At 54.3% G+C, this 10,477-nt stretch overlaps 2 protein-coding genes across 2 annotated transcripts in view; both read right to left on the minus strand.

Annotated features, from left to right (window-relative positions):
• MBOAT4 (membrane bound O-acyltransferase domain containing 4) overlaps positions 1 to 1,404 on the minus strand; it is a 2,039-nt gene extending 635 nt beyond the window's left edge. The window contains exons 1-3 of the mRNA XM_009893759.1: positions 1,286 to 1,404; positions 517 to 732; positions 6 to 223 (exon numbers count right to left, since the gene is read on the minus strand). Coding sequence (XP_009892061.1) covers positions 6 to 223; positions 517 to 732; positions 1,286 to 1,404 — 553 coding nt within the window. The remainder of the gene's footprint in view (positions 1 to 5; positions 224 to 516; positions 733 to 1,285) is intronic.
• A 5,838-nt stretch (positions 1,405 to 7,242) lies between these two features.
• Positions 7,243 to 7,674, minus strand: LOC104294179 (ribonuclease CL2-like). The gene has a single exon (XM_009893760.1). The coding sequence runs from the start codon at positions 7,672 to 7,674 to the stop codon at positions 7,243 to 7,245; it is 432 nt and encodes a 143-aa protein (XP_009892062.1).
• Positions 7,675 to 10,477: the final 2,803 nt, after the last annotated feature.

Raw genomic sequence — 10,477 nt, forward strand, 5'->3', positions numbered from 1 at the left:
GGGGAGAGGCCCCAAGGACTCAGCCTGGGCTCGGAACCTGCTGAAGGAGCACAGGGGACCTCCGAGGAGGGCTGGGAAAAAGAGCAGGTAGCTGCAGAGGGGCAGCATGTGCTGCAAAGGCCCCTGGCCCAGCTGGAGCGGCACGACCCCTTCGTGGATGTCCAGGGCCAAAGATGTAGCCTTCTGGGTGAGCAGCATGACGGCAGAGAGGGCGATGGCTGGCCTGGAAGGAGAGGGCACCTGAGAGCTGCTGAGACTCCCTCGAAGGGAACATTAGAGGCATGGGCACAAGGCCATATGCTGGGGATGTGCTGTCCCACGTCCCCAAAGCGCTGCCATGCCCACAGCATCACCCACACATGGGGATGCGGCTGGAGCCAGAGTGGAGACTGATGGCTGTGGGACAGCAAGCCGGTGGAGCCTGGGGGGCCCCCCAACCTCACAAAATGACCAGAAGGGTCTCCAGCCCAGCCCACTGAGGGGAGGAGCGGGATGGAGACAGAGCCAGTGGGTTACCTGGCATCCTGCGGGTCCAGCTCCTGGCTGCTCAGACCCAGGTGGCAGAGTGTCTGCCAGGACATCTGGAGGGTGAAGACCCAGGTGTGGGCACGAGCTGGGCTGACGGAGAGGAGGACGAGCACTGAGCCAACAGCAGGGATGAGGAGCAACATGGCGTAGCTGCCCATGGCTGTGCCAGCAAGGAGACATCCTCCGGCGAGGAGGAATACGTACCTAGAAGAGACCAGATGCTCTTTGTCTGCCTTTTGGGGAAAACGTGGCTTAAAATTCCCATCACAGTGTTGACAGCAGAGTCACTGCAGTCTGGGTCCTGCAGCCTCCACAGTCCCCCTGTAGTCTGCCTCTTGGCCTCCCATGGGGCTGAGGGAACACCAGGGCCACCGTGGCTGCAAGCAGAAATGGGTGTGGACTGAGGCAGATATTGCTGGCCCTGCCTGGCACCCATCCCAGTCACACCAGAGATAGTCCCCATACCCTGCCCTGCTCCCCTTGTCCATGTGCTCATCTGGGTACACCCCTAAACCCATCTCTCACAACATCAGGAGGTCCAGCGTGGCTCTTTTGTCCTTAACAACCTTGACCTGGCTCCACTCCAGGGAGTGGTGACTGAGGACAGCTCACATCCAAGCCATACAAACATCCCTACCCAAGTCATCAGGGACTTACTACCATGCGTCCCGCTGCACCTCTGGCCAGGAGAGCCCCCAGAAAGCATCCACAGGCATGACTTGCCCTCAGCGCAGCGGCAGGAGTGATGACCACGTACCGTGCAGTCAGAGAGAGGAGCCCCGAAGCACAGAGTTGGTGGAAGAGTGCAGCAAAGGGGAAAGCCACCAGTCGGTATGGGTCTGCAGGGAGAAGGTGAAGCAGGTCTGCCCAGCACATCGAGCACCTTGCTTCTTCAACTGTCTCTGACGCCTGGAGAAAGGACTGAGCCAAAGGCTGCTCTGGCTCCTCTTTATATGTGGCAGGACCTCAAAAAAACAGAGCAGAGCGAAGGAAACAGAGGTATCTGCAGGAAGAGGAGCATGTTTTTTGCATTTGTCAGTGCTGACTCCTTAAAGCACCTCTGTCCCAAGGTTTGTGTGTAGGTGGAAAAAGCTGGGGTTGGTTATTTGCTCTGCCAGACGCCTGGGCCATTACCACATACTTCAGAGGCAGCAAGAGTGAGCTGCTGAGATAAGAGCATCTTTGAGCTGCCACATAAGCCATGCTGGTGTGCACCCAGAGCAAAATCCCCAGGTACTCCCAGAGGCTTGGTCCTTCCTCTTCGCTGCCTCTCAGCTCAGTCCTTCACAGAAAGCTGTGGCTTTTTCCATGCTGACTTGTTACAGGGTAGTGGTGGGGACGGCCCAGGATTTAAAACCCTGGTCACAGGAAGGAGAGGATGGGTTCTGCCGCTTCTCAGAGACAAGGGAGCGTGAGCCTCTCAGCCCCTACTCAGACCAAGCTACAGGGCCTTTTCATTTACCAGAGATAAAGGAAATGCTCTCTTCTCTCCAAACAATTTTTCTTCAAGTAAGTAAAGAAATGATAATTAAAAAAAGGACTCACAGAGACACTTGTGATGGTAGAAATTAGTCATTGCAGTTAAACTGTTTAAACTGCACGTTCATTCAAAAATGTGCCATATGAGAAAGTGAAGGTCCTCTTTTGGGCCAGACTTGAAAAGTGATTTGAAGAGTCATCTCTAGGGTGACTTGAAGCCAGTTGCTATTGCTTTCACAATACCACCAGCAGTATTTAATGCTAAACAGACAAAAACCCCAAGAAAATCAGTTTACAGGACTTAACTCTTCTCTGTGAGATACAGCTAAGAAAAAACAGACAAATTAAAATGGAAAGCTCATGGATTTTTTTAAAAACCCAGTTGATATCTGCTTTTTTTTAGGCTTACAGCCAGTATGAATACAAAGAGGAATACCCTGGCATTTCCTTCTGGAAGAAAAAAAATAACATATTGGAGAGGCAAAAGAAGTAAGGTTTTCCCCTTCCTTTGGTGAATGCTTAAAAATACTTAGATTAGTTTGTTTTTCAATAAAAAGAGCAAACATGGCCCCTAAAGTTAAAGAAAGAACTGTGCTTGTTAAAAAAGAAATTTTGATTTAAAAAATACATCAAGTCTGATTTTCATGACTGCTTCTACTCTTCACTGAGCTTTTGAAGCTATCGTGATGTTGGAAAGCTTACCGCCTTGTTTGGATGGGTTATGTGGTTATAAGAAGGTGGGGGACCAAAACCCCATGGAAAAAAATTATTAGAGCAAATGCTGCAGAGAAACTGGCTGTATTTTGCTATATTTGTGCAGGGTATATTTTAAGACTAAGTGATAGCACCGGAGAGAAGCTTTTTCCATGTCAATTTTGGCACGCGTGGCATGCAGCAACAGCCTGGTTTCACAGGACTCATTCTGCCAAATCCATGGAGCCCAGTATTGACTTTGCTGAGTAAATATTTTTTAAGGCCTTTGCAGACCCTGCTTAAGCAATTCCGTGCTATGGTTCTGCAAAAATGCCGTTGCATTTCAAAAAGTAGAAATGAATTTCGACAGTGGCATCGGAAATGTTAACACACTGCTCATGCCTCTCGTTTTATACCCTCAGATGCTGCTCGGTGGAAGTGTCATCCTAGAGCAAGCGGGTGAGCTGTAGTGAAGCACGTGAGAGAGAGTTATGTGCTTCGTTTCCATGTACTAAACAAGCAACTGCTCCTGGCTAAGGAATTAATTGTTTGGTAACACAGCAGGTGAGAAGAGCAGGCTGACCACTGTCCGAGCAAACTCTAGGCATGAAATTCAAGCAGATATGACTCACAGCCTAGCTTCGGGGTAGGATCCAGAAAATGTATAGTTGCTTTCTTGGTGGACTATAGTGCTGTTTTGGGAGTAGTTTTGGTTTCCTGTTGTAATGCAGCCTATACTGATCTACTGCAGGACACGCTGCAAAGTGACAGATGTACATTGAAAGCAAAAAAAAAGTTGTTTTAAAGAAAAAGTCAGACTGACACTTACTGTCTTTTCTCTAGAAAAATGCACATGAATAGGAAGGGAAGCCATTAAAATAGGGTTCAGGGGGCCTGGACTGAGCTCCTGTCTCAGACTTTCTGTGACCTTAGGAAAGCTGCTTAACTCCCATCCACAAAACAGAAGTGATCGGTTCTGTCTCCCTGTAGTGTTATAAGGCAGAATCAACCACAAACCTTGGGATTTTACGTTTGGCTGTGAGAGGCCAGACATGAAAGTACCCAAATGAGAAAGGAATTAATAAGCAAATGCAATTAAAACACAAAACCGCAAAAATCCTTCCTTTATTTTCAGGCACCAGTCCCACGCTGGCTTTTTGCTACTTGTTGCCATTACAGATTTGCTGACCACTGCCTGTAAATGGCCCGCTGCTGCTTGTGGCAAAGGCCTTTTTGTCTCCCCAGGGATAAAGGGCTGCATCCCAGCAGTTTAAGGATAGTGCAGAAGTCTCGTATTGCACCCATGTCCCCACTCATGAAGGGCTGAAGATGTGCCTGGGAAAAGGCCTTTCCATAAGTGCTTGTGTAATTTTTTGCACCTTTTGTGCTTCTCAATACCCAAATCAGTAATTAAAAGTGTATGTTAATTGGCAATAAATTAAATTAAGTGAAATTTCTGCAAGTCATTTTTTTGCCTGCAATATGGCCTTGCAACTCTTGAGCTCAGCCACATCAGCTGAACTTAGTACAGGCGAGGGGCCCACCCTGTGCCAGCAGTGGCAAGAGAGTCGATTTATTTTCAAGACAGAGTCCTGTTAGGGACTCCTTTCTCTCTTTCAGTGTTGAGACCAAGGCCAGGTGGAGACAGATCCTCCTGTACCTCCTAAGGTTTTGGGACATTTAGAACAGGGACTGACATAACTGGAGACCATCCCCCATGCTGCTTCCCCCTCAACCTCACCACAGAGCTCCTGAGACAAAAGGTATGCAGCTCCAAGGACCATGCGCAGTAGCCAGTGATGGGGAAAAAAGGCCTCGGGCTGCATGCTGTTCCCCTTCCATCCTCTTTCACATGACACGCAAGCCCTGCAGAGAGCCAGTTCTTGTCCTGGCATCTTTTTTTGAAGACGGCAGGAGCAGCTACAGCTTTTCTGGTCCTTGTTAGGAAGCCAGCAGATCAACCGGTACTTTGTCTCAGAGATAAAGTACCTGGGTGTGATCTGCATTGCCACTGGCTGCCAGAAAGAGTGGATGTCCTAACACCCTCAGGATCACAGAATCACAGAATGGTCAGGGTTGGAAGGGACCTCTCGAGATCATCTAGCTCAACCCCCCCGCCAGAGCAGGGTCACCTACAACAGGTTGCACAGGACGGCGTCCAGGTGGGTTTTGAATGTCTCTGCAGTGAGAGCCTCCACAACTGCTCTGGGCAGCCTGTGCCAGTGCTCCACTACCCTCAAAGTAAAGAAGTTCCTCCTCATGTTAAGATGGAACTTTCTATGTTCAAGTTTGTGCCCGTTACCTCTTGCCCTATCACTGGGCACCACTGAAGAAAAAGGATGATCCCAATTCCTTTGTTGCTGAGGTTTTTCGCTTTAGCCTTAACAAAGAACAGATGCCAACATATGCTGAAAAAAGCCTAGTTGCTTCTTAGGGGAAAACATAGCAGAGGAGTGAACCAACAGCGCAATAATGGGATGGGATGTGCCAGAGGGGTGGAGCTGCCCTGCAGACAAAGGGGAGATGCCACGAACATCCCAGACTTTCCAGCACACTCAGGTAGCCCCAGCACGCAGGGCATCCCAGAACTGGCATTGCTGCTGTGGGACTTCTGCTCAGAGCTGTCTCCCCAAGATGGGTGCCACCTCTCCCATGCTCTTCAGAGCCTGTAGTGCAAGGCTTGTAGGGTAGATCACAGTGGTGATACATTTCTCTCTCAGTGTCAAGATGATCTGAGCAGCCAGAGAACAGATGGAGAGGCTGGAGTCCTCCTCCAAGCTTTGAAGAACCAAGGTAGAAATAAACAGAGTGGAGATCAAATCCTTGTCCTTGCAAAGACCCCAGGCATTCCCTCCTGAGAAGGTCAGCCTACCCAGCTCCTCCCATGGCCAGGAGGGAGCAGTGTGGAGAAGTGAATCTGCTGGAAGTTGCCAGGTCAGGCATGCCCCAAATGCCCTTGAAATCCCCCAATTCCTCTCCAGTTTACAGGGAGTAGAGCTCTCCTCACTGGGGCAGGGTTGAGAGCTGGAGCTCACCTGTCTGTGAAGGGCCCCTTCTGATGAATTCCAGAAAAGGAGCACCTGAGTTACTCAAGGTACATGTGGAAGAGACATCATGGACAGGGAGCAAAGGAAAGGGATCAGGAAAACCACTTGCTGCGCTTCTCAGCTACAATTTCTGAGTGCATTTCAGGCTGCCTTTTTGCAGGAACACAGCACATGGATGTCAGCTCTTCCACTGGAGTCCTCAGGGTAATAGGACCAGAGCAGAGAGGACCACTAGCCTGCTGTGCTGCATTAGGTAGAGTGTTGCCAGCAGGTTGAGGGAGATGATCCTGCTCCTCTGCTCAGCACTAGTGAAATGCACCCGGAGTGCTGGATCCAGTGATGGACTCCGCAGTACAAGAGAGACATGGACACACTGGAGAGAGTCCAGAAAGGGCTGATGGTGATGAAGGGAGTGGAGCACCTCTGATAAGAGGAAAGGCTGAGAGAGCTGGGACTGTTCAGCCTGGAGAAGACAAGGCTCAGGCAGGCGGAGCTTACCAGTGGACTCATAAGTACTGATGGTGAGGAATGAAGACAAGGGAGCTACAGTCTTCTAAGTGGCACCCACTGACAGGACAAGAGGTGGTGAACACAACCTGAAACGCATGAAATCTCATCCAAACACAAGACTTGTTTGTGTATGCGTGTGCATGTGGTGTTTGTGGTGTGTGTATGTGTTTCTGTATTGTGTGTGTGGTGTATGCATGATTTGTGTTGCAAGTATAGTGTGTGGTTGTGTGTTGTGTGCACAGGGCATGCTTTGTGTGTGCATTGTGTGTTTGCATGTGTGCGTCTGTTGTGGTTTTGTGTGTGTTCTGGGTGCATGTGTGCATGGGGTGGTGGTTCAGGACTGCATGTGGTCCCAGACAGTGCTCGGCTCCATGGGGGTGACAAGGGGGCCCAAGGGCAGCCTCAGCCCCAGAGAGGCCCCAGATGGGGTCAGAGGTATCTGGGAGAGGGGACTTTGGGGCACATGAGGGTTTACGGGGCAGGCGTGGGGGAAGTTGGGGGTACCCCGGGGGTTATGAGACAGGTTATGAGGGAGGTTGGGAGACCCTGTGGGAGCTATGGGGCATCCAGAAAAGCAATGTGACACCCAAAGGGTTGGGATACTGGGGGAGATTGTTGGGTACACCTCCAGGGGAGCAGGGGGACCCTGGGGGGGGCAATGGGGCACCCAGGGGAGTTGTGGAGCATCCAGGAAGGGGGAGTCTCTGGGGCACAGGGGAGGTCAGAGTCACCCTGGGGGGGCTATGGGACACCCAGGAGGTTGGGAAAACCCAGGGGTTTATGAGGCACACAGGGGGGCCAGGTCCACCTTGGACAGTGTTGGGGGCACCCAAGGGGGCTCAGGGACACCTGGAGAGGGGAAGGATCGCAGGGGCCCCCCAGAAGCTGATACCAGAGCCCAGGCCTGTGGCACCTTCTTTATTGCAGACCCCTGACAGAGCCCCCAGAGGGAGGAGGGATCCATGTTCTCCCCCCATGTCAAGCCTCACTGGGGGGGCGCGTGGGTGCCAGCGAGGTGCACGGGCAGCCCACCCAGACAGGAGACCCGCACGTGGTGGCGGAGCTCCCGGGCCCGGTAGGTGCAAGGGGGGCGGGTGTCCCCCCCCCGCAGGCGGCAGGCTGTGAGGCCCATGGGTGTTGGGGTGCTGTGGAACCCCATCGCGTCAGGCATCTGGGTACAGGCGGCCACCAGCTCCTCGGCCGGCGCGTGCACGAAGGTGTTGGAGGGCTTGCAGGGACGCCCTGGGGCCGTCACCCTCCGGCGCGCCAGCATGGTCTCGCAGTAGCGGTGGGCTGCCAGGTTGAATGTCCGGGGGTGGTCCACGTGCTGCCGCAGGAACTTCTCGTAGCGGGTCTCGCCCACTGCCCCTGCCAGTGCTGGCAGCACCAGGGCCATGCATAGGGCCCAGCCCGCCATGGCCACCTGTGGAAAGTGGGGTCAGGTCCATCTGGAGTTCTGGGACCCCTATTGGAAATCCCACCCCCAACGCTCGATTCCTCTACAAATTTCCCCTCCCAGACACCCTTACAGATCCCCTCTAAATGCACAGGGCCCCCCCGTCCTTGGACTCCTGGGTCCGCTACAGCAACCCCTTCAACACCTGAGCCATCTGTAGATCCCACCTGGCTGCCTCAGTCCCTGACAGAACACCCCATGGACACCTGGGTTCCCTACAGTTCTGCACCCACCCAGATGCTTGGGTGCCCTATGGAACACACCCCCTGGACCCCTGGGTCCCCTACAGATCTGCCCCCTGCCCTGACACTTGGATCCCCTACATATCCTCCCACCCCCACTGGATGCTGGCGTTCCTCGGAGTCCCCTCTCGCAGACACCCTACGCATCCCTCACCCGCACCTGTATGTGTGCCTCAGTTTCCCTTATGGCCTCAGGGTCTCTGGGATCCCTCCCACTTCCCCACACCGCTTTTATACTGGCCCCAGCTGGGCCCAATGGGCAAGGATCCAGGAGGAGGGGCAGGGCAAAGAGCAAAGTCCAGCAGATGTGCGGGGGGGAAGCCAAGCGTCCAGGAGGCCCCACTCCCCCTTGCAAGCCCCCCAAGGTCATTAGGTAGTCATTAACAAACCACGTGACTGGCTGTGCACGTCCCCTCGGGTGTCCCCTGCCCATGTTGCCTTGCATTCTGGCCTGGGCCACGTGTCCCATTGGGGCAGGACACCTGGGTCCCCTTGGGTGGCAGGCCAAGATACCTAGTTCCCTGGGGGCGGGGGGCAGGACGTCAGCATCACCTCTGGGGCAGCTGGCAGATGCTCCTGTCCATGATGTGGTATGTCCATCAAAGGCTTTTTGCCTTCACCATCAGGGAGAACCTGATGGAGCCCCAAGGAGAGCGTGTCCCCTCCAGAGGGAAAGGCACACAGTGCCTAGGAGAGGCTATCACCACCGGCTGCAAGCGATCTCCATCTTCCTCTTCAAAGACATGATAGAGACTGTGATGGGAAGTGGCAAATGGAGGATGAGGAAGAAAGTGAACAGGAGCCCTCAGCTGCTCTTCTTCCACATGAGCAACAAAGCTTGACCCCACTAGTGATTCAAGGAGGATAGTAACACCAGATGCTGACACTTCACAGCTGGGCCTCGGCACTAGGGCCACGGGCTGCTGAGCTGCACCCTTTGTGTGTGTGTCACTGTCAGACCTGACCTACTTGTCCACAAGGAGAGCACAGAGCTGCCCCCCGTCTGTCCCAGGCCTACCATGTCCTTCAGCATGGGGTAGGCTTGGTCCTGGGCATCACCTGCCCCAAAAGAGCTGGAAAAGCTCTAAGACTGGCCACGATGAAGGTAGAGAGTGCCCTGCCCTGGGCTGTGGTGGCATCTCCCCATCTCTGTGGCTCTGTGGGCCTCTCAAGAAATCCTCCCCTCAAGAAAGCCTTGCAGCAGGAACAGCTCTGGCACCTGGCCAAAACCTTGCAGACATGGAAGATCAGCACAGCCCCCTTGCTGACTCTCTGAGGCTGACAACACCCTGTCCTGTGCCGCCCTGGGGTCAGCCCTGTCTGCAGGGAGGCAGGCGGATGGTCAGGCTGTCGTGGCCTGGGGGGGCTGCGGTGCTGGGGAGCGCAGGGGTGATGGGCTGCGTGTGCCTGGGGCTCACCGTGCAGCACATGAGGCATCAGGGCCAGAAGCTGCAGAGTATCTGCGTGGGTTAGTGAGGGCAGCGTGCCCTGCAGCCCTGCGCAGAGGGGAAAGGAGGAACCAGTCCAGACACCTGGGGCAGCCCAGGCCAACAGCTTCTAGTTGGTGCTGTGGCGCTCTCACTTCCTCATAGCGGGGAAGGGCTGAGTGCGCTGTCGCCGTCTGGAGAGGATGCCTGGGGCCTCTGCAGAGTTAGGGGGTTGATCTCTGCTCTATTTCTTTCAGTCTCAGCCCTTCAGCCCTTGGAGAACGACCACCATCACTTGGTCTCTGCCCTGGCAACACAGACCATCCTCAACCTGAGGCCTCTAGAGGAAAAACCGCTGCCCAGATTTAACATGTGAGCCATGGGTTACTGGCTGCACAGAACCTGCAGCAGGTGGCACCTGCTTTTTGGGCTGTTGCTCTGTTTGTGCCAGAGCCGCAAACCCCAGTGTGCTCTGCCCCACATCTGCACAAGCTTGATGGCCAGTGTCATCCCTGGATGCCTGCCGGACAGCTGCCCTGCTCCGGCATCTCCCATCCTCAGCGCTGTGCTGCCACCGAGTACCGATGTGTCCAACCAAGGGGCTGCAGAGCAGCACTCCTGAGTGTGCTCCGGGGGGGCCAAGCGCCGTGCTGGCTCCCTGGGGACCCGGGGGCGCACTGTAAGGCAGACGGAGGAGGTTGGGGTGCCCCAGAGAGGAGCTCTGAGGGCCGTGGGGTGTGTGTGGTGCGGCAGCGGGGCGAGGCGAAGACGGAGAGGGGCAGCGCAGGGCTTTTGCTGGATCTCAGCAAGAAAGGTGCGACAACAGACAGCTAAAGGAAAGAAAAGCTTTACTAAGGTAGAAGAAGAACACAGAGAGCGGGTAAGCCTTCATGTCTCAAGTAAATCGTACGCCGCAGGCCCGTGCCTGCCCAGGCTGACACAGATGGGGCTCCCCAGCCGCTCAACGTGCGGTGGCCTCAGCGGTCAGGGTCAACCGGCCTCACCTCTCCATCCACAGAGCAGCTCACCTTTCCCATACGCTACAGACGACCTTAAGGGCAGCGGGGCTTCTCCAAGCCGCAGGACGGGGCCCCG

This window comes from Charadrius vociferus, unplaced genomic scaffold (genome assembly GCF_000708025.1).
Source record: "Charadrius vociferus isolate BGI_N301 unplaced genomic scaffold, ASM70802v2 scaffold59, whole genome shotgun sequence".
Lineage (NCBI taxonomy): Eukaryota > Metazoa > Chordata > Aves > Charadriiformes > Charadriidae > Charadrius > Charadrius vociferus.

Bases quoted from the DNA above. Each gene is read 5' to 3' on its own strand.
- LOC104294179 (XM_009893760.1), bottom strand. From the start codon at position 7,674: ATGGCGGGCTGGGCCCTATGCATGGCCCTGGTGCTGCCAGCACTGGCA.